This window comes from Tenrec ecaudatus, chromosome 1 (assembly GCF_050624435.1).
Source record: "Tenrec ecaudatus isolate mTenEca1 chromosome 1, mTenEca1.hap1, whole genome shotgun sequence".
In the NCBI taxonomy this organism is placed as follows: Eukaryota; Metazoa; Chordata; class Mammalia; order Afrosoricida; family Tenrecidae; genus Tenrec; species Tenrec ecaudatus.
Window position 1 is genome coordinate 67,193,905 of NC_134530.1, and position 25,703 is coordinate 67,219,607.

The window sequence follows — 25,703 nt, forward strand, 5'->3', positions numbered from 1 at the left end:
TCCAAAGAACTTGGACTTGAGCATTCAAATGAAAAGCCAGATCCAAAAAAAAGCAAGCCGGCTTTGCCAGGGTCTACGTACTAGGAGGTACACACCCACACACTCACACAGAAATTGCACTGGGTAGAGCTGAGCTTTGTAGCACACATTTTTCCTGCTAGGCGAATACCCAACTAGCTGAGTTAGTGCACCTGGTGGCATCGCCTAGGAAGATTTTCGTTGGTCACAGTGAATTATTTTTGTGAAAGTAGTTTCGCTCAAACCTCAATTTCCGAGAACAACACTTGGCTGTGAAACTTTGTTTCCTGCTCTGGAAAAATGCCTCAGAAACTGTTGTGATGTTGAACACAGCTTACAAGGACAGCCCTATGGGAAAAACTCAAGTGTACATGTGGTTTTCTTGTTTCAAAAAGGGTGAAATGTCAATTGATGAAAAACCTTGTTCTGGACATCCATCAACTTCCCAAAGGGACAAAAATGTCAACTCATTGTGCATTTGGAGTTTGTTCTACCAGGTGAGACTGCTAATCAACTTTTCTATTTAGAGCAGTGGTTCTCAACCTTCCTAATGTCATGACCTTTTAATATAGTTCCTCATGTAGTGGTGACCCCCCAACTATAAAATTATTTTTGTTGCTACATCCTAACTATAATTTTGCTATTGTTATGAATCAGGTGACCCCTGTGAAAGGGTCATTTGAGCCCCAAAGGGGTCAAAACCCACAGGTTGAGAACCGCTGATTTAGAGGTTCTGCGTAACAGTGTGCCACAAAAAAAGGCCTGATTTGTGGCGGACGGGGGACTGGTTTTGCCACCACAACAATGCACCTGCTCACACAGCCATCTCGGTGCACCAGTTTTTGGCAAAAAACAACATGCCTCTCTTGCCCACACACCTGACTCAACATGACCTCATTCTCTGAGACTTCTTTTTGTTTCCATGAATCAAGAGGGACATGAAGGGACAGCGATATGATGACGTACAAGAGGTGAAGAAAAATAATCAAGGGAGATGAGTTTGAAAAATGTTCCCAAGAACATAGCACTGTCCTTGTAAGCTGTGTCAACATCACCAACAGTTTGTTTCACAGGTACACACTGTTCTGTTAAATTGGCCTTCACAAAAAATGAGCTTTGAGTAAAACTGCTATCACAAAAAATTCACTGTGACCAGAGAGAGAGCCTTCCCAGGTGTTGCCACTGGGTGCACTAACTCAGAGCAATTTTCTGGATGTTCGCCTAATGGGGAAAATGTGTACTCCACATCTCCACCCAGTAGAGCTTTTTTTGGTGTTTTTTTTTTGGCGGGGGATGGGAGGGGGGTAATCCACTCGTATATTGGATGAGTCACCAGACAGAACATGGGAGATCAGAAATATTAAAGGGAGTATGTTAGTCTGGGTAGACTAGAGTCAAATTCATGGACACTTCTATGTGTATAAAAATAAATAAATGAGAAAGAGCTTCATATATAAGAACAATTGAATATTGAGAAAACATTCCAGCGAGCCCAGACCAGATCAAGTCCTAAAGTCCAATATTAGCCCATATGTCTGATACCAATCTATAAATTTCTCTTCAGACTTATGAAATACATGGAATGATGCCGAATGCTGGAAGATCACAGGCCAGTAGGTGGAAAGTCTTGCGGGTCCAGTGGCAGTGGAAACATCTCAGTGCTGGCAGGGGTCTCCACGTGGCTCCTTCAGCTCCAGCTCTAGTGTAGCTCCATGTGTCTTCTCAACAGGGATGTCTTGCAGGGAGTGTGTGCGTGTCCCACCTCCAGCGAGCTATTTATCTCCTTAGTGCCTCCAAATGAAGTCATCAACTGTGACTGACAAGCTAAACTCCACTCTTAAGTCTCAAATTGACAACAGATTATGGAACTACCACGGAGTGAAAGGAGCCCTCATGGTGTAGTAGTTAAAACTACTAACCACAAGATCATTGGTTCAAACCCACCAGCCACTCCATAGGTGGAAGATGCGGCAGTCTGCTTCCATAAAGATCGGCAGCGTTGGAAACCCCATGCAGCAGGCAGCCTTCCGTTTTCCTGTCGTGTTGCTCTGAGTCTGAAAAGGTGGCAGTGAGTTTGGTTTGGTTATAGCCACCTTGATTGGACCACTCCCTGTGACCCCTCGACATGCTGCACTATCTCCCAGTTGGAACGAAACAAAATCCCTTGGCTTCGTATCTCCCTCCAACTTCTCATTTTTCTGCTCTCCTTTGGAGGTAAAGCCACTGAAGAGAGTAGTCCAGACTCACCCCCACCTCATACACTCCGTCCATTCTCAGGGGGCATCACTCCTGACTCCCTCCCTATCCTGCACACTGCCTTGCCAGAAGGAACCTTGGTGGCCTTGTGGTTACACTGGTAGCTGCAAGGCAAAAGGTGTGCTGTTCAAAACCACCAGCCGCTCCTTGGGGGAAGGACGGGGATTTCTACTTCCGTAACCAGTTATAGCCGCAGAAACTCACAGGGGCAGTTCAACCCTGTCCTGTAGGGTCAGTGAGTCAGGCTTGACCCGATGGCAGAACATCTCTTGACATAGCTCCCAGGAGCCACCATACTGCCCAAACTGACCAGTTCTCATCCTGCCCTGTCTCTCAGCAGCTTCTGACACAGTGGTTCCCTCCCTGCTTGGAACACTCTCATGGGCTTCCTGGACTCCACTCCCTCTTGGTTCACCTTCCCTCGTGGCCGCTGGTCCCAGTCTCTCCTGTTGAGTCCCACTCTTCTGGCCCTGTGTTGGCTCAGCTTGGTTCAGTCTTCTGACTCATCCCAAGTCTGCCCTTGGCTCTATGTGACTTTCAGCACCATCTACATCCTGAAGAGAAATCCCTTGGTTCCATCTTCTACCTGGACCTCTCTGCCTGAGCATCAGACTCATATACTTGACTGTTTAGTACTTCCATGCCGATGCCCAATAGGCTTCTCAGACTTAAACAGAACACCGACCAACATCTCCCCACGCCCCGCAGTCGTCCCCATCAAAGGGGGCGCGGTATTTCCCAGCCCCTTAGGCTGGAGTCATTCTTGATATTTCTTTTCTCCCTCCACCAGCAGCTCCTGTTGGTTCTGTGGCCATCGGCTGCCCGGAACTGTCTTCATCTCGCTCTTCACTGTCTCCTGACCTCGGGGCAGACCCTCAGAGCCCAGTCTTCATCCGAGTTGCTCAGTGAGCTTTGACCACATGAAGCCTCCCTCCTCGGCTCAAACGCTTAGGCTGCTTTCTTATTCAGAGCAAAAGCCCAGCTTCTCGCAATGGGGGCCAAGGCCCATGGGCCTGACTTCATCTGCCGCTCCCCCTTGCCCACCCTGTCCCTCCACGCTGGCCGTCTTGCCGTTCCTCCCACCTCGGGACCTCTGTTACTTTCTTGTCCTCAGCGTCTTCAGGCTCTGCTATAACGCTCCTGTTGGTGGTCTTTGTTGGGATTGTTAGATGCTCTGGAGGCGCCCTCAGTACTTGTCAGCCTCGGATCTATTGCAGTCCACAGGGCTCTCATTGGCTGGGTTTTGGAAGATTGTCGAACTTTTCTTCTTAGTCTGTCTTGGTCTGGAAGCTCCACTGAGACCCATTCAGCACGATCACTGCATACAAGCTTCCACTGACAGATGGGTGGGTGGTAGCTACCCTTGAGGTGCATTGGCTGAGAATCACACCTGGGTCTCTTGGATGAAGGGGGAGGATTCCACTACTGAGCCCCCTCCCCCAACAACTACTCTCTGCTATTCACACTCTCTTATCTCTACTATTCGTAGCACTTTTTACTCTGTCACACACACACATGCATTTACTCTGTCTGCCCTATCGTGATAAAAAGCTTTATGCGGGCGGTTTCCGACTGCTGCTATGTGAGCGCTGGCTGCGGATCTAAGCAAAATGAAATTGCTTGACAATGTCAGTCTTTTCTCTGCCTCTCAGGATGTTGTCAAGAGTTCAAATGGCATATGGCTTTGGGCTAATGTGCACAAGACCGCTAACGCGTTGAAGAACAAAGACGTCACTTTCAGGAACAAGGCACACCTGACCCAAGCCACGGTATTTTCCATGGCCTGTCATGCAGTGGTTACAAGACAGGGCCTTCTACTCCGCATTCTCACAGGGTAGTTCTACCCAGTCATAGAGGAGTAAGTTCAACTCCATGGTAGTGAATTTCAGCTTGTTTTTTGGTCATATGCATATGAAAGTTAGACAATGAATGAGGACCACAGAAGAATTGATACATGTGAATCATGGTGCCAGAAGTGAAGGCTATTGACAGTAACTCAGTGTAAATGTGATAGGTTCATTGTGCCAACTAGGCCTCCATAGGTACCTGTGGGCGGAGTTTAATCAGGTCGTAGTTTCATTGACGGGCGACTGAAATAAATGCTTTCTGAGGCTGGCATCCTTTCTCCCTGGTGATTGCTGCTCCTTGAACGAGTCCTTTAGCGCAACTGTGTGCTGCACTACCTGTGGGTCAAGCCAACCCATGGACCATGTTCCCTTGCTATGCATCCCTAGTTTGAGGCTGCTTCCAGACCTGCTTTACCACGCTGGTGGATTGTGTCAGTGTGTACCTCCCTAGAGCTCCAGACCCCACCAGGAACTACTTTGCTTTGCTCCATGCCACTGTCTGTTGCTGCCCCACCCTGTCGTCTGCTGCCTACTGGCTGACATGCCTGTCTTGCCTAAGGGAAGACTCCACTGTCTGCTTTCTTGACCTTGGACTGCAGCCTGAGTGAGTTGAACCTTCAGTATACAAACTCTCCCACGAAAGTGAGTTGAACTGAGCCTGAGCCCTCTGGACTGCTGTATGGACTGATTAGCTGTTATATTTCTTCTCACTGTATATATGGATAGGTTTATACAGCAAGAAGCGAGGATGGGGAGACTTTGTCTCATGCATTCAGGATGTTATCAGGAGAGATCAGTGTCTGGGGATGGGCCGCATGCTCAGTAGAGTGGAGGGTCAGTGTCAAGAGGAAAACCCTCAGAAAGGTGGGTTGACACGGCAGTCCCAACTTCCGGCGTCACAATTCTGAGCTGGCTCGGGACCGGGCAGTCTTTCCTTCAGTTGTAAACAGGGTTGCTTTGAGTCGGAACCGATCCAATGGTCGGCAGCCAACAAGGGGGGGATTACTTTGTTTGCTACTCTCCATAATCCTGGCCCCTGGTACTAAGCTTGTGTTGAATAAAGAAATATCAGTTGAAAAGTAAATGTGCCACATCTGTCCAGCACGTAGATTCCTGAACTCACTTCGCAGAAGCATCTCCAGGATGGCAGGGGTCAGGCACCGTGGATGGGGAGCCCCAGTCGGCCCTTTTGGCTTCCTCGGGTGTGTGTCTGGACATGGAGGTTTAGTGGTCAGACAGCAGGGCAAAAGCATGTGGCTGATTGGGGATGGGGGTGGCGGGGAATATTCCTAAACCCTGCTGAAAAGGATTAGTGGTAATCCCCACCATTTATCTAGAGCTTTCCAGCTTCCAAAGTGCTGGCACATCCAATCCTGAAACTGGGCAACACAAGTGCCCGCCTTCACCCAGGAGGACTGAGCAAGGATGGTGACCTCCCCCTCCCCTGTGCAGATGAAGCCCGAAGGCTCAAGGTCTGGCAGGGCTGGGCCATGCAGCAGCACCCTCACGTTGCACCCACATGCTGCCCAGATGACTTTTTGTCAGGGGGTGCTGATGCAGAGAGCACCTTGCCGCTCTTAGAACAAACCACAAAGAAAATAACCCCTGCAGATCCTTTATTTGGGGGTTATCTCTCTCCGACACGTGACCACAGCACCACTGTCACGGGGCTGCCTATGAGGCCCCCAGGGGCTCTGGATCTGTGACCCGAGCCCTAGCCAGGTCCCTGGAGGGTGGACGGGCTATCCTGATACGTCCATTCCCAGAGCAGAAGCACCTTGAAGATGGCGGCGAGCAGGCCAGCAATCCCCGCTGTTCTGAGGTCCTGAGGGGCTGGCCAGCCCTGGGCGCAGGACAAAACACCTCTCCTCCAGTCTTTCCATACACCCATGAAGGACGTGGACACTGTCATAGCTCATCCTTGTCTTCTGACTTGCTGCCTGAGAGAGGCTCTTTGGCAGGCTGAGGGGGCTCCTGCTGGACTCCCAGGGGCTGCTCCTGGGGGAGGTCCATCTCCTCAGGGTTAAAGAGCATCTTCACCAGGTCGTCAGCCTGCACTCTGTCCTGCAAACACAAAGCCCTGCCCGCTCAGGGTGGCCTCACCACCGGGGCCTCTGTCTGCCGGGTGGCTGCGTCCTGGGGCGTGGGACTAACCCTGAGCCCCGCTTCTTCTCGGGGCAGAGCCTACTCCCTGGGCAGCCAGCTGAAGTGCGGCCCAGTCAAGGACCAAGAGGCCAGGCTTGTTTTGCATCTCAGGGCCTTAACCCACCTGCACTGACAAGGAAGGGCGAAGGAGGCCCATAGAGGAGGATTCAGTGGCCCAAGGGGATACAGTTAGAGCTAGGAGTCTCTCTGGACGCCAGGCAGCAGTTTGGGGAAGGACTAAGCAGAGCAGGACAGGCCTTCTTGCAACACATCACATGGCCCCAGACTCACCCGCTCACTGTGCCGAGGGTCCAGGGTGAACCACAGGGCAATGGCGCAGCGTTGCCCCCTGGTGACAGCCTTCACTCCATGCGGGTTCTGCGTGCCAGAAGAGAACCCCACTGCCCTGCCACACTGGGGCTGCACCTCCGCCTACATGAACAAGGAGAGGTGTGTGTCTGTCTGTCACGGGACACGGACTAACCATCCTCAGAAGAGATATGAGTTCATGAGGGTCTGTGCAGCTTGGCTTCCCAATGCCCCGAGCCCAAGAGAAATGGTGACCAGTCAGGAGTCACGGACTCATCATCTGGTTCAGGGAGGGGGACTGGCCACCAGGAAGCCAAACGGCCATTCTACCCACCGACGCGAGCCCCAGAACACAGGCGGCCTGCTCCGTGGCTGGGGGCGAGGCAGTACTCACCGTCACGGTCTGGGCATCGAGCTCCGTGAAGTAGAAGTGTCCTCCGTCGAAGTCCCCATTTAGGTAGAGAATAGCGCTGGGCAGAGCAGAGGGCACCTCAGCATGGCCTGCAGCGCTCCCGCCTTTCCCCACCCCCTCGGGGCTTCTGCCCCACGGGACCGACCCCGCTGCTGCGATAGAAGGACGCCCTTCTGGTCTCGCTTCCTAAAGGAGGGCCTGGCCCGGGGAGCAGCTGGGTTCCAACCTGGGTATGTGTGGGGCGGGGGCGGGGCCTCAGGGAGGCGGCACCTGTAGTCTCGGAAGGTGTAGGCAGGGGGCTCCTTGACGCACTCCAGGGCCTCAGCGTTCAGGATGCAGTTGTCCACGTGCACCGGGTGGCTGCTGTCCTTCCTCTCAGCCTGTGCCTCTGGGGCCAGGGTAACCACGGGTCAGTGCTCCGGTGCCTCACGACACCCTGCAGCCCCCTCCCGCTGGCATGGCGGCCAGTGACTTCCAAAATGTGTCAGTCTAAGGGAATGCTGCCCCTGCGCGTGCTGCAAACTCCTATGCATCCTGCAAAACTGCCCTCACCGCCTCTCGGAAGCCTCCTCGCCACCCCGGCGGATTGACTGTGACGGCCCGTTTGTGACCGGCTGCCCCAGGCGGGCTCCTGCCCCTCCAGTCCCAGCAGCGTGCAGAGGCGGGCAGTGGTGACGCTGCGCCGAGGCTCACCTTCGATGGCAGTGCGGCACACCAGGTGGGAGTAGGAGAAGTACAGGGGCGTGTCCAGGCGGAAGTAGGACTCCATGACCCGCCTCACCTTCTCCGTCACGTTGTAGTACAGGTGGGCACTCTGGAGGGGGACTTTCCCTTCCTGTCCCAGCTGCCAAGGAGACCAGCGGTCAGAGGCCTCTGACTGCCCCCTCCAGGCTGACAGGGACCACTGAGGCCCTGCACCCCACTTCTGGTGCAGTTCTGAGTGTGCGGGTGCACACGCACCCATGGAGAGAGCGCCACCCTCCCATCCCCCTTTCTCCCTCCTCAGTGCTGCTCGACCTGAAGGACTGGAACCTCGTATAACTGCCATCTGTCTTGTCCGGCTCACACCCGTTTTACTACGGCTGGTCTCTGCGTTCGGATCCCAAAGCTGGACGCACTCACCCCAAGTCACCCTCCCTCCATGGTAACAGGCACGACGCTAGGCCACTGTCCCTAACGCCCGTCTCCTCGGAGCCTCAGCCTCCTCTTCCCTCTGCACACCCGCGAACGCTGGGCACCCCGTCTACCTTGAGCGCTCTGAAGACCGTGATACCGTAGAACCTCTCGTGGGGCGTGTGCGGGGAGGTGTGACCCCGGTAGCCGTCTCCAGCGGTGGCTGCGGCCTGTGGGGGCGGGAAAGCAAGGCGAGGTGAGCCTGAACCGCGGGAGGGGAGGGGACGAGACAAGCACGGGGCTGCCTGTCCCTTACATTGGTCAGCTTCTGCAGCTCGCGACACTCATCATCTGAGATCACGCCGTCCATCACCACCCGCTGGGAGCCGTTCAGGAGCTTGGAGTTCATGGTGAGGCGGATCCCTTCATAGAGCAGGGAGCCTCCTGCAAAGCAAGGCCAGAATCAGCGCAGCTCAGCCCGAGGCGCTCTGCTCCGTGGAGGCCTCTCTGTGTAAGAGAGAGAATCGGCAGTGGAACTTCCCGCCCGGTCACTGCCAAAGAGGAGGGCCCTGGAGCGGAGAGACAAGAGGCCCCAGTCTTCCTCTCAGTTCCTGTCTGACCTCACAGCTGCTGCCTCATGAGCCTCACATCAAAACCCAAAGTCATTTAGTCCACGCTGACCCTGGTGACCCCCTCGGGGAGAGCAGCACTTCTCAGGGCTTCCAAGAGTGTCAGTCCTGGCAGACAGGACAGCCTGTTTCTTCTCCCGTGAAGCAGGTGGTGCATCGGGTTGGTGCTCCGGACCTTGTGGTTTAGCAGCCCAGGGCAGAGCTCACCGACTCCTACCACATCCTAAAGATAGTCCCAGAACCAGAGCTCCAGAGTCAGCCAGGACTGCCGGGCATCCCAGCATCTACCTCCAGGGACTGAGCAGGAGGCACAAACACCGCCCAACTGGGCGCGTGGGGAAATGCTCAGTACCCATTCTCTAACACCCAGCCCAGGGCGGACCACACATGAAAGGAGGTACCACCCCAGACCCACAAGATGCCTTGGGCTTTTAAAAGAAAGAGGGAGGGACCCCAACTGGCCAGGACGTAAGAAAGTCTTGGCGGGGTGTAGCTGAGCTGCCTTCGTGGGCACAGGGGAGGGGCCCCACGTTGGGAGTAGGAGAGGCATGAGCAGACTCACCCACAGAAAGCTGGCCAGGAGCGAGGCGCAGGGAGCAGCTGAGAGCGGATGCTGGGTAAGTAGCCCACACAGTGAAAGGGTGGGCAGGGAGGCTGGCAGCCAGGGGTGAAAGGGGTGGGCATAGGAGAGAGGAGGAGCCAGGAGCTGGTCTGCGTGCAGTGGGAACGGCCTGGCCTTGAGGGTGAGGTGGGAGCGGAACCATCACTGGTGGGCTTCCCAGTGGACCGGAGGGACAGGCAAGGGAAGAGAGGAGGCAAAGATGACCTCGAGGCATTGAGTCTGGTTATCAGAAGGCTGGGAGCTGGAAGGGAACAGTTCGGGAGGAGGGACAGGAAGTAGTAATACTTCCCGACGGGAACTAAGCTCGGGTTAGTGTGGACCGGAGTCTTAGACCTCAACCAAAGGCGAGTTCTCAGCGGGTCCTTTTTCCAGGTGACCATCCCTTTGGTGAGTAAGGAAGGACAGAGAGGGTCACCGGAAGCTTTCAGCTGCAGGGGTGCTGCCTCGCTGGTGCAGACACCCCCAAACGCCAGCTCACCTTCCCGAACCAGCATGCTCACATCCACTGACTCCTTCGTCTTCTCTTCCACCAGGGTCTCAATTTCCTTCATCAGGTTTCCGATTTCCTGGGAGATGCGGACGGCCGTCTCCCGTTCGGACCTGTGGGCAGAGGCGCGCACAGGTCTGCATGCCAAGGCCAGCCCTGAGCTCCTGCCCCGACTACCCAGACTGCCCCTGCCCACCCCGCCAGGAGTGTGCATCTGGCCGGCCGGGGACCAGCCGGTGGGCGCCTCATGACCATCCACCATGCAGTGTCTTCAAGCCCTCACTTCTGCTTCTCTTGCAGTCTCTTGGGCATCACCTCTTGGGGCGTCCACGAATCCTAAAAGCAGGTTGGGAGAAACGGTCCAGCCTTCTTCACCGACCAGGTCTCGGTGCATAAACAAGGCATGACAGGAGAGACCTGAATGTCACCCTGGCCTCTTTCAGGAGCTGACCTGGGAGAGTTCTAAGCCTCTTCCAGCTACCAGAACTCCCTTGTTATCTAATTTTTTTATTTTAATTTTCTTTTAAAAATCATTTTATTTATTGTTGTCATCATTTTCAAAATATTTTTTCTTGGTATCAGCTCATTTTTCCTTCCCTCCTCTCCCTCCCTCATGAACCCTTGATAAATTTTAGATTATTATTTTCATATCTTACATCGTCTATCATCTCCCTTCTTAAAAGAAACTTAAGGTCAGGGACACATCAAGTTAAGCAAACGGGTTATAAAGGAAAGCAGGCTGATGCTGTGTAGATCCGAATCTCCCTGTTATCTTTCTGTCGCTCCTTGAAGATGCCGCTGTTTCCCCAGCCCTGCATTGGTCCTCTCCCCAGTCACAGGGTACCAGGCTCACCTACCCACTTCCCTACCCTCCCGCTCCTGCGCCTTGGCTCACCGGGTCAACGAAGGGAATCCCAAAGGCATCGTAAGCAAAGAAGAGCATTTCTTTTTCCATCAGACTCCGCTGTCGGTACTCCTGGGCTCGCTGAGGAAACACAATGGAGGAATGCTGCCCTGCCCTTAGCCCCGGGGTTGCCCTAGGTGACCTGAGGTCTCCCCTCCATCACTAGTATGCCTGATCCCTGGGTGGGGACAAAAGTTTCGCTTCCGTGTTCAAAGGTTTCTCTGGCTCTTATTCAACAGATGCAGTCCCTGTGAGGGTAGAGGCCCAGACTCCCCTGAGGGGGTGAAAGCCCTCCACACCAGACTCTTCTTGTAGGCAAATCGCCTGCTGGGGGCAGACAGTGCAAAGGTGAATTCCTTCTTGACTTCCACAGGGCTTCAAAACTCAAGAAGGGTCCTAGGTGTTAGGAAATCTCACGGTGTTCATTCAGTCTTTACAACCACCTCCTGCTCAACGCTCACAGCCGTCAAGTCGATTCTGACTCGCGGTGACCCTGCAGGACGGGGTAGAGCTGCCCCTGTGGGTTTCTGAGAGTGTAGACCTTCACGCAGTGGAAAGCCTCGCCTTCCTCCCACAGAGCGGCTGGTTGCTTCAAACTGCTGACCTCTCAGCTTGGCAACTCAACTTGTGACCACTGCACCACCAGGCCTCCCAGGTCAGTACTAACGACTGTCTTATTTTACCAAGGAATAACTAAACTGAGGTGTGGAGCAGATGCGTGACTTGTTCAAGGAGGCACTGTAGGAACCAGTAGACCAGGGACCTAGAGTCAAAGCCAGGTCTTCCCCATCCTCAAGCCCCTGCCCTGCAGGCTATGATGCCTGCTTCCCCTCATGGGCCTCCTTCTTCCGTGGGAGCAGCCTGGTCTGGGCCCTGGGCCCTCCCGTGCATGCTCCCTGCCGGGCTTCCGGGGGTGGGGGTGGGGGCACATACCTGTCAATGGAGCCCTGCCAGACTGCGCAGCAGAGGGGAGAGAAAGAGACCCAGTCAGCCAGAAGCAAAACAAGAGTTCACGGAGCAACGTGTTCAAGGGGCAAACAGGCCCAGAGCTTTCTATCGCCAATTAGACAAGGGGGCTTCACAAACTCCATCTTTACATTCCATTTCTCCACAAACTTTTTGAAGCTCCCTTGGATGTACCCACGGGGAAAGTGACAGTTCTCCCCCAGGGGACGGAAATGATTGGTTTCCATAACTAAGTGCTAGGCGCCAGCTGAGGTGTGTCACCTCACTTAACAGCTCCACGGGGCTTCAAGCAGACACACAGCCACGCCTCTCTCTGCTGCCCCCCAGAAGCACACAGGAACCTGTGCCAGGAACGATGCCAGAGGCCGGCACCAGGCAGGAAAAGTGGTCTGGTTGCCACTGTCTAGTGGCAAGTTCCTGGGCGCTCGGGGGCTTATCGTGCTCTTTTCTAAAGCGGGGCGATCTGTGGCCACCTCACTCACGGGGTGGCTGTGAGGACTCAACTGAATGGAGACAGGTGCACAGCAGATTCGTTCACGGGGCCAGGAAAAGGAGAGGGGGGTGGGGAGGGGAAAGAGGTAGGTACTGTCCCATCAAGACAATGACCGAGGCTGGGCCTGCCATCGAGTTCCTAATAGATGGTCGCCATCTAGTGGCCACAGAAACAAAAGCACGTGGGAGAGGAGGGCAAGGAAGAAGGCCTATTTCTGTCTACTGGAGACCCACAACTCCAGAGCTGGATGGAAGGACCTTGGTTCTGTGTTTTCAGAGCATGGGTTCTCACTGGGAATCCAATGAAAGAATGGCTGTGGGAGCATTCTGTAGACGCTGAAACACGAATTCACTGGAGGGCTGGTGATCCCTCGTAACAGAGTCAGCTCAGGAAGAACAGGAGTCTGTTGCCGCCACATCATTGTCTACCTGCTTCTCCCAGCATCTTCCCTGGGTTCCCAGGTAAGCTCCCCACCCCACAACGCCTTCCTCTTCTGATCCATCTGCCATCATGTTGTTTTTTAAATCGTGATTCAGGGGGAAAAGTTTACCAATCAACAATCTATACATGTTTAGTTTTGTACCATTGGTTGTGAGCTCCACAATGTAACAGCTCTGGGTTTACATTTTCCCTTTGTCCCCCACCCCACTCACAGTCCTCTCGTCTTGCTCCAGAATCACAGTCCACCTAAAAGGGACAGATGCCCAGGTTGTTTGAACACACTGTTCCTTGTCTAGGAAGCTCTTCCTTGCCTCGGTTGTCTACTGAGTTAGTTCGTTTATTGTGCCAACCTGGCCAATAAACACATGTGGGGTTAGTTGAAGGGCAGAGAGATAAGTGGATTGGTGAGCCTCGCCTTTCTAGTTCACAGGTCTCTTGCTTTATGATGGTCAGACCAGGGTGCAGCTGTCTTAGCCAGTTCCCTGCTTTAGCTGGCAAAGCTCACTTCCAGCAAGACATCCCTGAGGAGAAGCCACATAGACCTACCCCAATGAAGCCCTGGGTGCTGGAGCACTTGTGTGGAGACCCCTGCCAGCATTGAGATGCTTACACATTTACTGACTTGACTTTCCTCCGCAGTCGGCATCATTGTGTCTGTTTTGTGAGATGGAGGAGGACTTTGTGGATTGGTGTTGGACATATGGGTTAATGTTGGGCTTGTGAGCCTGGGCAGCACTGGGTTGGGATGTTTTCTTGATGCACACTTAACCTTTATATAAAACTCTCTCTTATATATGAGTTTCTGTAGATTTGTTTCTCTGAAGTACCCAGACTCACACATCTACTAAAGGCTTTTAACCCCAATTTAGAACCTCGCTTTCTCTGACTTGCTTCTCTAGGATTCCGCTGCAGCTTACACACATCTCTATCATCACGGTCGCACCAGGAAGCTTTCGAGTTTGGTTTGCATACCTGCCTTTTCCAAGGGCTTACTCTGTTCTGTGACTTAGGTGTGTGATGATACGAAAAAAGATACAGAACACATACATACAACCTACTGCCATTGGCTCAACTGATTCTGACTCATCACGAGCTTACATAAGGCTTCTGAAACTGTCAATCGTCTGGGAGCAGATAGCTGCATCTTTCTCCTGTGGAGCAGCTGGTGGGTTTGAACCGCTCATCTTGCAGTAAGCAATCCAAGGTTTACTTGAAGTATAACCAGACAACCCACAGCCATCAAGTGGCGTCAACTCATAATGACCCTATAGAGGGTCTCCCAAGCTGTAACTCTTTACAGGAGCAGACACCCTTATCTCTCCCCTACAGAGTGGTGGGAGGGTTTGAACCGTCCACCTTGCAGTTAGCAGCCCAATGCTTACCCATCAGGGCCACTTCACAGAGTACAGATAGGTGTCAGTGTTGTGGCTGCTGGTTGAGTTGCTGTCAAGTTGGCCCCAATGCACAGTTACCCCATGTCCAATGGAACAACCCATGGCTTGGTCCTGCACCATCTTCAAGGTCACTGGTGTGCTTGAGTCCACCCACTGTGGCCACTGTGTATCTGGCATGCACTCCACCTGGGGGGCCTATCCTCTCTCTGGCACTACATCAGACCGTGTTCTGGTGTAGGGGAAGTTAATCACCAAACCTTTCTTCCTCATCTCTGAGTCTGAAAACCCTACTGAAAGCTGTCCACTATGGTTGACCCTGCAGGTGTTTGAAAGACTAGTGGCATAGCTTCCAGCATCACAGAGACTCAGGAGACCACCCCCTCCCCACCCCCCCAGATGACAAACTGACAGGTGAGGAGACATAAGTAGACATGTTTGACTCTCCCGCTTCACTCCTGACTTATAAGCCCTAACAGTGTTTTGAACACAAAATCAAACCAAACTCACTGCCATTAAGTCCATTCTGACTCAGAGCAACCCGAGAGGACAGAGTGGGACTGCCCCGTGGGTTCCCCAGACTGTAACTCTATATGGAAGTAGAAAGCCTCGTGTTCCTCCTGCAGAGTGGCTAGTGGTTTTGAACAGTGACTTTGCGGTGAGCTCATACAATTTCATAGTTGTCAGCTTGTCACGGAATCAATGTACTGCACTTTCTGCGAGCAGTCCCCACATGGACAGCACTGAGCTCTCTCCAGGGTTTGTTTGCCTTTTGCATCAGCGTGCCAGTGGACATTCTGTGGGGTTACTTTTGCACGCTTGCACCTGTCCAGCGGTGGGATGGAGCCTTGCATTGGGATGGTTGGGTTACACCAACAGCCCTACCCATTGTGCACAAGTAAGTGTGCCCAGCTTCACTCTCTCTCTCTCTCTCTCTGTACAATGTACGTGTTGGAGAAACAAGTGAACGGCCTCTGGTGTGATTGGTGCTTTTTCTCTGACAGAGTTAAAAATGTGTGCAAAGGCCCAGTCTACTGAGTGTTGACGGGTTTGGGCGAGACCAGCAGGACACAGGTGAGCAGGATCCACACAGGGAGGGAGACCCTGGCTGTCTCCTCCATGTGGCCCATCAGGAAGCTCTGCTACATGTCCATCGGGACACTGGCACAGTGCCGGCCGGTCTATAATCACTCGCACATTTGACCCTAGCACCAAGAGTGTGCTGAACACAGAGCAAGAATCCTTAGCCCACTGTAGAGAAGGGGAAACCGAGACTCAGAAAGGGGCTGCAGTGGGCCTAAGATCACGTACGGTGGGCTGAAAGTGCTGCCGCCAGTGCGTGAGGGAGCCAGCCCAGAAGCCCAGAACAGTGGCCTCAAATCCCCACATTGCTCTGGTCTCCAAGCAGAGGGTGAAAAGTCTGGAAAAGGCAAGGGCCTCAAACCTCAGCAAGTCCCAAACAGAGAGCGTCCCATTAGAGAAGCCAGACTCATTCACTGCACAGCGAGTTATAAACTCTAACCGAGCAGCATGCAGGCGTTTCCCAGAAACAACCCCTTGCAGCCCAGTCTTGGGGTGTACAGATTTTCTCTAGCTTTGGGTGAGATGGGAACAAATGCTGAACAATGGGAGAGAACAGACAAGGACAGTCACCGTCATGGAATACAAACTGCTAAGAAATGACAACTCTTGGCCTCGTGATATCAGGCGCCAAAGAGGGACAAGAACACGCAAGCAGAGAACGTATTTCCATGGTTCATAAGCGAGTGAAGGCTGCCTTCCATCTCCCCACAGCCTGCCTCCCTTCTCTCGCCTCCCTCTCCTGCCCCCTCCCCCCGCCTCCCGGTCTAACACAGGCCTCTCACCTTACGGGGACCAAGGGTTGCAGCTTGTCCCTCTCCAAGCATAGCTATGTAGTAGGCCAGATTCTGGTTCATCACCTCATCGTGGGGGAAGAAGAGGAGATAGGTCTGGGCGCATTCAATAGCCTGTGTGTAATTCCCAACTGCAAAGAGGAGGAAGAACGGCTTAGAAGAAGGGGCCGCACTGTGGACCAGGCCCCACTTACTCTCAGCAACACTTGAAGGCAATGGCATGACCAAGGCGGCCATGTTAAGTAACGTTCCTGCCTAATTTCTCTGAGAGAAGGTAAAGGATGTATTGAGCATCTGATGACCGCGGGGTTGCCTAATATTGAAAAGGAAGAGACTCGGGGCCTCTTGTAGCTCACAGAAGAGCCCTGGTGGAGGGGGGGGGCTGTAAGTTGCGCTGCTGGTTACAGCAGCAGTTTGAACCCCCCAGCTGACCCTGGAAGGATTACACTATCAGAGACCCCTGGGAACCATTCTGCTCTGTCCTATAGGGACACTGCCCAGAATTCACTCAGTGGCAGTGGGTTTGGTCTTTTTTGGGGTGCAGGGAAGGGTAACATCCAGATCTTCAAAATCCCTGGCATCCCAGCCATTGGATCAACTTATGGAACACCCCCCTTGCCTCCCTATCTTCTTGTCCTTATCTGCAGAGGGGAGACACTACAAGAGCAGATTGGGAGGAGTGGTTCTTGGTCACCTGTGTTAGGACATCTCAACTTGATGATGGATGTCATTGTGGGCCGTTGATTTGATTCTGACAGTGATCCCATGGGACACAGTGGAACTGCTCCAAAGGGTTTTCCAGGCTGCTATCTTTAGGGAGCAGCCCAATGAGCCTTTTCTTTTATGGTGTTGGGTGGGCTCATGCTGCTGACCTTTCGGCTAGCAGCCCACTGTGCCACCAGGACTTGAACTGACAGAGCGGGGCCTTGTCCTCTGGAATGTGCTGGAATGCTGAGTGTACAACAGGGACTCCGTGAAGACCTGCTGATTTGGTCTTGGAAGGACACACAGCAGTGCTGTATCCTGTGAGCAAGTCTGACAGCCTTACCTACCTCTGCTATTACTTTTCCTTCAGATGCATTTAATACGAAAGCTAAAGATCAGGTAAGAGTTAGAGGCCCCCAGAAACTCCCTTCAGTTTTCACTGCTGGTGCCGGCCAGTGGCTTGTACAAGAACAAAGTACCCACGGATTATGTAGCCTGGAGCCGCCGACAGCCACCAAAAGAAGCCAGACATGTTGAGGACATACAGCGTCCGTGATCCCTGCCTCCCCTGCTTTTAGCACTGGAGTCAAAGGCAGCAGAGAAAGAGGACAGACGGCCTTACTGTTATAGTAGGCAAACTGCAGGTAATTATAGTGGGACGGCAGGAAGTCTTCAAAGGGCTTCTCTCGACTCGGGTGGGTGGCAAGCTCGGTGACGCAGTTCTGCTTACAGCTGAGGACCTGGAGGTAGTGATCTGAAAGGCATCAAGTGGGGGGATGGGGGCGGTGAGCACATTGGCTTTGGGGAGCCCAAGTGTGACTATGATGTGGGCACGTAACCAACAGCCATTTTCAGTCAGGTGCCCAGGTTTCAGCACCGTAGGAATGAGGCTGAAGACAAACACTGTGTCTGCATGGCCATGACATTGACCTCAGAGCCCTCGGGTGGCCTGCAGCCTGGGCTGGGCTGGGCTGGGCGCACCTGCGATGGCTTGGAAGAGGTCGGCATTGTACTCGAGGTAGTTGTAGCCATCGTAGTCATAGGGCCCCTCGCAGAGCGCGCGGCACTCCTCGTCCGCCACGAAGTACTCCTGCAGCGCGGCCTCGAGGTGGGGCACGGCTTCCTGCGGCTGCTCCTCGGAGTACAGTCGCACGCCCAGTCGAAACTCCTGCTACTGGGAGAAAGGAGCACTCAGACGCAGGCCGGCACCCTCGCTCCCTGCCCTGCCTTGCCGTCAAGACTCTGCAGTTCCCACGGGGCGGCTGTGGGCTGTAGCCCGGTGGCTGGTCCACACTAGAGGCCGTGTGGAATCAGTCTTGATGTGTTGCCTTAGAAATAAACCAAACACATTTAACTCTGGATCTAGAAGGTGAGAGATTGCAATTATCTTGTTATGTTACTGTAGGGCTAAGAGCTTTCAAAATAAAAGTTTAATCATCATACTAATAAATAAACGAGCACCTCAGTCTCTTAAAGTGCTGGCATGTGGTTTTCAGAAGCTGGCAATCTGCCTAGTTACAAGGGGTGATGTGGGCTCTGAGGCTGATGTCCGTGGGACAGCTCATTTTCAGGCTCAGGGACCATTTTCATTTGTCACCCCACAAAAAAAAAAACCCCTACTGCCATTGAGCTGATTGTCACTCTTAAAAAACAAACAAACACTGGGTTTCTGAGACAAAAGCCTCATCTTTTTCCTGTGGAGCGGCTGGTGGGTTTGATCGAGCGGCTTTGCGGTAAGCAGGCTAACAGCCAGCCCACGGGGCCACCGGATCACAGCCTCTGTGGATAATCGGTTCAATCCTGGAATGTATTAGATATCCACTTGCCTTGTAAAGCATTCTGATACCGTTGCTAATGTCTTCTTTCTAAGCTTGAACGTTGGGAGAATGTCACTCTTTATAAAAGGACTATGTTTGAAACAATACCGCGTAGACCACAGGCTTTGGTTAAATAAACAGCGGAGGAACACTGAGGAATGCGGACCCACTTACTCCAGCGAGAGCCCACGAGGACAAAACACCGTGAGTGGCTAAGCTGTGATGACACGCGCAGAGGAGATTGGAAGCAGTAGGAAAGTGCAAGGTCAACACAGCCCAGACGTAGGGCCCGTGGGTGTTGTTGGAAGCTGGAACAGTGCTGGTTGGATTACATGATAAACACAACTAGCCTCACTGAGTTGTACAGACAGGGAATGCGGAAATGGCGGGTGCTTTGTTCTGTACATGAGAGGGCTTCAAAAGGTTTGTGAGAAAACGTCATTTTCTTTCGACTCCATCTTTCCACGAACTTTCTGAAGTCCCTTTATATTTGCCAAAAAAAAAAAAAAGATGGAAAAGTGGGGAAAGGTATTGGCAAAAAGACATCAAGCTTGGTTAGAGATACAAAAATATGGATGCATTAAAAAAAGTGTGTGTGTGTGTGTGTGTGTGTGTGTGTGTGTGTGTGTGTGTGTGAAAATATCCACTAGGGCTTCCTCACGATGACAGGAATACAAGTGGTGACTTGGTCTTATCTGCATTTTCACAGCTATGCAAGGGCCACGTGTTACTTCTGGCACCCGAAAACAACCGCAATCAATGTGGTGTTGAAAGAAAAGAGACTAGACACTTTTTACCATGTGGGGTTTGGCCTCGAGGTCCTTGAAGTCGCCCTCCTTGACCCCAGACATGGTTTGGTAATAGTCCAGGTTCTGGCGCATCTCCATGTGCTCCGGGTTGCCCACGAAGAAGGTGTGAGCGGCCGCGACGGCTTTCTCCAGCTTGTTTATCTGGGAAGTAAGCACAGGACCGTCATTCTCACAGCAGCTTGCCTTCCTTCGCTGGGGAGCCAGCCAGAACAGAAGAGTGGGTGGCGGGGTGGGGCCTCCCTGGCAGCCCGAGCACCCGGCTCTGCCCGCTTCAGAAAACCCCTCGGCTGAAGGGGCTACAGACCCGAAACTCGAAATACGGCCGCCTGTGCAGATTTGCCGGTTTTCCCAGTCTGGCTCAGGGACTTCCCAAATGACAGGAGCGTCAACAGCATAAGCCTCCCGTTTTATAAACAAAGGTCGTACTGTGGGGTATATGATGGAAGGCTGGCTGCCAAATAACATGTTTCGAGCCTCAGATGTAGTGACTGAGCTGGAGAAAAGTCTACAGTTTCGAAATGGAGGGGTGGGAGAGAAAGGACGGTAACCATTAAACGGTCCGTAATAATCGTTCACCCTCCTGTTTTTACAAGAAAACCAACAGGTGCGAGGCTAAGACATCCCTGAAGTCCTGTCTATACTGCAGACAGCATCTGCGGCTCTATTAGGAGAAAACAAGGGTCTGGGAGACGGAGCGACAATTGATGACGGGCTACAGTGATGCCCACTTAGCAAAGCAAGGATCACGGGTTCATCTATGGAACCCCAAACCAATCGCCTGTCTGCTGCTTTGGTGTCAGACAGGCGGTGGTGGGAGATCTAGGTTTTATTATTTATTTACTGGGAGCTTTAGACGAGATGTGTTGAAGTTTATCTTTAAACTCAGTTCCCTTATCTGTCTCCTGCAGACAGCACTATCTACCTGATAGGATTGTTGGGAAGGTCAAAGAAAACGTAATGCGGGCCAGTCAAAAAGTATTGCTCCCAGGGGTCCAGTTTGTACACACACACAGGTTTAGTCTGAAACAAACGTGCTTAAACGTGCCTCTGAGAACAGCAGATGGCTGCAGCCGGATCTCCCGGGCATACCCCTGTCTCAGGCACATTGAGGTGCCTTAAAAAAAGGTCCAATCCAAACAGTGGTTTCCCAGGGGATCTGCTGGGCCAGGTCAATTCGAGACAGAGAGGTCATTTCAGAAGGTTACAGTCTCTCTTCTTTAGGATGCCAAAGGGTCACCGTGATAGATTTTCTCGGACACAGGGTGATTGTAGGGGCTTATTCGGAAGAAGCTTTAAGACAACTGAAAACTGCATGGGTGAGAAAAAGGCCAGGAAAGTTGACCCTGGGATCTTTGCTGTCGTGACCATGCCCTTGCTCATTCTTTGAGGGTCGTAAAGTGTTTCCTTACTACAAGAATCAAGAATTTCATTGGGGGGGGGGGGGATAGAGAGCCCATAGTATTCAGAACTGTATAACCCCACTTGGTGGGATCCAACGCCAGAATTGCACGTGAATGGATTATGTAAGATATGGCAAAAGCAAACTACTATAGGGGAAAAAAAACAATAAGTGTTCGGGGGGGGGGGGGCAGGGTGTGGGAGGGAGGGTATGAAAGGGAACTGACATCAAGGAGTTCAAGAAGAAAGAAAATGTGTCCAAATTGATTGTAGTAGCAATTGTACAACACTGCTTGAAGTGATTGAACAGTGAAATATGATACTATCTGTATTAGCTTCCAATAAAATGATTAAAAATCAAAAAATAAAAATAGCATTTTCCAAACCACCCCCCACCCCCCACCCCCGGTCCCAGAAAAAAATTCTCAGCCAGAAAAAAAAACCCAATAACTTCATTGGGAAGCCTTGCTCCATCCACTCTACAGTCCTGATCTGGCCCCTTCAGACATCCTTTTGTTCCCCAAACTAAAAGAACATTCCCAAGACACACACTTTGAGTCCCGTGAGGACACCCACACTGCCAGTTCAATGTGGTGCCAAGAAACTAGGTCGGAACTCTTTGAGGACGGGCACGCTGGAAACAATGCCTTCCCTCGAGAGTGAGCGGCTGTGTGAACCACCAGCTCCCATTTGAGCAGGTTTGTTCAATGCAGGTTTCTGGGATTGCACTGCAGTGCTTTTTGACTTACGTGTGTGTGTGTCTTAGTACATAATGCTTGACCTATATAAAAGACTCAATAAATGTCAGCTGGTATTATCATAGTTCTTTTTCTTATGATCTTAGTAGTATCTAATAAATACACACTGAAGAAGCTGCCAGTCATGGATCAGACCTTAAATCACTGGGTGACTGAAGCTGTCATTTCTCCTCTCCCTGGTCCTTGGAGGCCGGGGCTGAGGGGCTGTGTGGCTGAGGGGCGGAGAGAGGCTGGGCAGTGCTGCTGTGACCCGGTGACTGTCTCCACACCGTCTACAGAGCTTGACTTGTGCACTCCATTCACCACCCCAATAACCCCCTGTCACTGTATTGTCTATGGGCGGAATGGGGAGGTGGGTCGGGGATTCCCATCTCAGTTTCTTTAGCTATGAATTAGAGTTTCGCCCAAACCTGATCCAGCCTGGCATTCCATCAGGACAGGAATCCGTTTCGAGGCTGTATTCTCTGTCCCATATCGATCAGCATTGTCTCATCTACTCACCCCTCTGCCCAGCCCAGCCCTGGCTCAGCCCGATCACCTGAAGTCCTTCTCTCATGGGGACAACTGTTGCTGCGACGCCCCGTGCTTTCTGCCAGGTCTTTCCCACGTGGCTTCCAGGATGAACAAGCTAAAACCCAACTCGGATTGCCATTCTTGGAGCCTGCAGACGCCTCCCAATCTGGCCCCACTTCTTTGTCTACAGTTTTATTGGCACATAATCCACATATCATACAATTCAATAGTTCAATCTTATCAAGAAGAATTATACAATCATTACCCCCAAATGACTTTCAGAACATTTTCTTCTCGTGGTTAAATCGCTTTTAAAATGGGTTGTGTAATCACAATCAGTTCTAGTGCTCCCTCCCCTACCACATACATGATTTGGTCCCCCAGGCCCCTCCCCCTCCTCCTTCTCTCCCACTCCCCACCTCTATCTCCAAGATAAACCCTTGCTTCAGTTATCATCTCTGTGTATCTACTCCTTTTGTGCTTCACAAACTGGAAAACCCAACAGAAACAATACAAAACAGAAACAGAGTAAAGTGGTAAAATCTCACTTACTTTTCTTGACTACTGTGCTGCAACTCCCTCATACACCTGAGACCCTGGACAAAACAAAAGGGACTGATTTCCTGAATACTTCTACTTTGGTTCCACTTTTCCCTTGATCTAGAAGGGCCTTCTGTCCTTTTTCTCTTCCTCATAATATGTAGGATGGCCTTCAATTGTCACCTCTAAGTTCAAGCCCCTCTCATCTCTCAAGGTCTCCCCTCCCTGGCCCTCATAGTCCTGAGAACATTCGACTTTAGTTTCTTTACTACAGGGTTTTCTAACAGCAAGGCAAAACAAAAGGTATCAAAGACACCCATTTTCATATCTCAGTCAAGAACTAAGGAGCCGTGGGGTCATGCTGCTGTTAAGTCCCTTCCAGAGCGCCCCTGTGCACAACAGAACAAAGCCCTGGCTGGCCCTGAGTCAGCCTCACAATTGTTATGTTGTGAGCCACTGTTGCAGCCACGGTGAGTCCACTTCACTGAGGCCTTCCTCTTTCTTGTTGCCCCTCTGCTTTACGAAGCATGATGTCCTTTTCCAGGGACCAGTTGCCCCTGATACTATGTCTTGCTGACTGCAAGGTCAGCAGTTCAAACCAACCAGCTCTTCCCAGGAAATATGAAGTTTTTTTGTAAATCTGAAGATTTACAGCTGCAGAAACAACCAACCCCACATGGAAGATGCACATCAGCCTGTGTGATCATGAGGTGTCTCAGGGATCAGGTATCAGGCATCATCAGAACAAAAAAATCATATTGTGAATAAGGGGGAGTACGGGGTGGAGACCCAAAGTCCATCTGTAGGCAATTGGACAACCCTTTACAGAAGGGTTGAGGGGAGGAGATGAGCCAGTCAGGGTGCAGTGTAGCAACAATGAAACACACAACTTTCCTCTAGTTCCTAAATGCTTCCTCCCCACCCACTATCATGATACTAATTCTACCTTACAAATCTGGCTAGACCAGAGGATGTACATTGGTACAGATAGGAGCTGGAAACACAGGGAATCTAGGGCAGATGATCCCTTCAAGACCAGTGGTGAAAGTAGCAATACCGGGAGGGTGGAGGGAACGTGGGGTGGAAAGAGTGAACCGATTACAAGGATCTACATATAACCTCCTCCCTGGGGGACGGACAACAGAAAAATGGGTGAAGGAAGACGTTGGACAGTGCAAGATATGACAAAATAATAATTTATAAATTATCTGGGGTTCATGAGGAAGGGAGGTGCAAGGAGAGGGAAAAAATGAGGAGCTGATGCCAGGGGCTTAAGTGGAGAGTAAATGTTTTAAGAATGATGAGGGCAATGAATGTACAATTGTGCTCTACACAAATGACGTATGTATGGATTGTGATAAGAGTAGTATGAGCCCCTAATAAAGTGATTTTAAAAAACCAAGTCCAATTAAATAAAAAGATTTACAGCTGCTTAAACCCACAGGGGCAGTACGACTGTACCCCATAGAGTCATGATGAGTCTGAATCAATGAAAGGGCAAGGAGATATTTGGGGGGGGGGGGTTGTACAAGAACAAAGATGTAGAAGGTTTTCAAGAAATGTTTTCCAATTTAGAAAGTTCTTTCCAATGCATGACCAAAGCTCCAAAAGTCAAACTCGCCGTAGGTCAAGTCAATTCCACCAGGGAGAGACCCTAGCGGACAGAAGTAGAACTGCCTCCTGTGGTTTTAGGAGGCTGGGACATCACACAGAGACAGACAGGCGCCCTCTCACCATCCTCACGCGGGCAGGCAGGAGAGCTCAGGTCCGTGGGTACATGTCAACTCACCCAGGCATTCCTAAACATACTCATTTCCTTTGGAAACCTGACAGACCAGCCAGAGGGTCGCCCACAGGGAGGGGCCGGGCAGCCCCTGCTGGCGACGTGGCAAACTCCCGTCCTGGAATGAGCGCTGCCAGGCTCAGGCAGTAGGAAAAGCCTCGTGGAACAACGAACCGGAAGGAAGATACTGTAGAAAGGTCCTGGCTTCACACTTAACACACTGCAAGGAATTCAGGAGGAGCCCCAAGCTGGGTTCCCAGTCGGAGGCCTCCCGGGCAACAGAAGGCCAACTTTTGCACGGCCCTTGCCTTAACCCCAGGCTGAACCTCTGGGGTTAGCATCTGCTTCTACGAACACAGGGAGGCAAGGTCCTGCTTTCCCTGTGTCCAGGAAGAAAAGAAGTCAGAAGATGCTCCCCAGCAAGAGGCCACCTTCCCTCTTGGCAGACACTTTCCTGGGCCCCTAAGAGCGCCCCTAAATAACCTGTAATCACGCCTCTCCCCAGACAGATCCCGCCGGGACAGGGCTGCACCTTGAAGTAGGCGACCTGCAGGTAGTTGTAGGGGCTCCGCTTACGGAACTCGAACTCCAGCTCCTCGCTGAGCGAGTGGGCGCCCGGCGGCCCGAGGCAGCGGCGCAGACAGGCGGCCCGGCGCAGCAGGCCCCCGAAGAAGCGCAGGTCGTGCAGGGCGGTGGCGCTCGAGGCCTCGCCCGGGCTGGGAGACGAGTGCAGGTCCGGGTCCCACGGGAGGTCGGTGGCACACTGGGTGCGGCAGCGCAGGCGGAGGGCGCGCAGGGCTGCCCGCGAGCGCAGCGCCCGCTCCATGTTCAGTACCACCCCGGCCCAGTCGGCGCGCGCATAGGCCGCGGTCCCCGCGGCAAAGAGCAGATCAGGAGCCTCTAAGTCCCATCCCGCCTCGGACCCGACCTCGGACGTGGAGGCGGGGAGGGCGGCAGCCAGCAGAGTGGTCAGCAGCCCCAACACGCGCGCCGCCATCGCTTCAGCAAACCTAACGGAAAGGGTAGACACTCGGCACTCGCCACCGGCCACGGAGACCAGAGTCCCACCCCCGGAAAAGCCCCGCCCCATGTCGCCCCGCCCCCAGTGATGTCCCGCTTTCCAAGCCGGCGGGGCGGGAGAGGCTCGCACAGTCTCCGACTTTCGACGAGCCCGGACTCCGCCCCTCAGCTGGAGCCCCGCCTTCCGAGCCGGGGGGGGGTCGGGGGGCGGGACGGGCTCGCATGGTCTCAGGCTTTGAACGAGCCCGGACTCCGCCCCTCAGCCGGAGCCCCGCCTCCGAGCCGGGAGTCGGGGGGCGGGACGGGCTCGCATGGTCTCAGGCTTTCGACGAGCCCGGACTCCGCCCCTCAGCCGGAGCCCCGCCTCCGAGCTCAGGCGGGGCTCCGCCACTCTGATGCCCAATGGCCAGCGAGCACCAACGCTCCGCCCACCAGCCTCTCCGCGCGTGCTCT

At 52.8% G+C, this 25,703-nt stretch overlaps 1 protein-coding gene across 1 annotated transcript; it reads right to left on the bottom strand.

Annotated features, from left to right (window-relative positions):
* Positions 1-5,720: 5,720 nt before the first annotated feature.
* On the bottom strand, positions 5,721-25,297 carry P3H1 (prolyl 3-hydroxylase 1). Its single transcript, XM_075554813.1, has 15 exons — positions 24,763-25,297; positions 19,227-19,379; positions 17,594-17,783; positions 17,235-17,366; positions 15,899-16,038; positions 10,734-10,823; positions 10,122-10,174; positions 9,830-9,951; positions 8,417-8,544; positions 8,235-8,330; positions 7,681-7,831; positions 7,258-7,375; positions 6,970-7,045; positions 6,558-6,698; positions 5,721-6,185 (listed from the first exon to the last, which is right to left on the bottom strand). Exons 1-15 carry the CDS (start codon positions 25,225-25,227, stop codon positions 6,030-6,032), a joined length of 2,211 nt encoding a protein of 736 aa, XP_075410928.1. The 5' UTR covers positions 25,228-25,297; the 3' UTR covers positions 5,721-6,029.
* Between the last annotated feature and the right edge of the window lie 406 nt (positions 25,298-25,703).

Excerpts from the sequence above, each read along its gene's own strand:
- P3H1 (XM_075554813.1), bottom strand. The coding sequence starts at position 25,227 with ATGGCGGCGCGCGTGTTGGGGCTGCTGACCACTCTGCTGGCTGCCGCC. Across the intron at positions 8,545-9,829 it reads GAGCATGCTGGTTCGGGAAG|GAGGCTCCCTGCTCTATGAA; the intron begins GTGAGCTGGCGT and ends CTTGCTTTGCAG. Across the intron at positions 7,046-7,257 it reads TACACCTTCCGAGACTACAG|CGCTATTCTCTACCTAAATG; the intron begins GTGCCGCCTCCC and ends TGCTCTGCCCAG.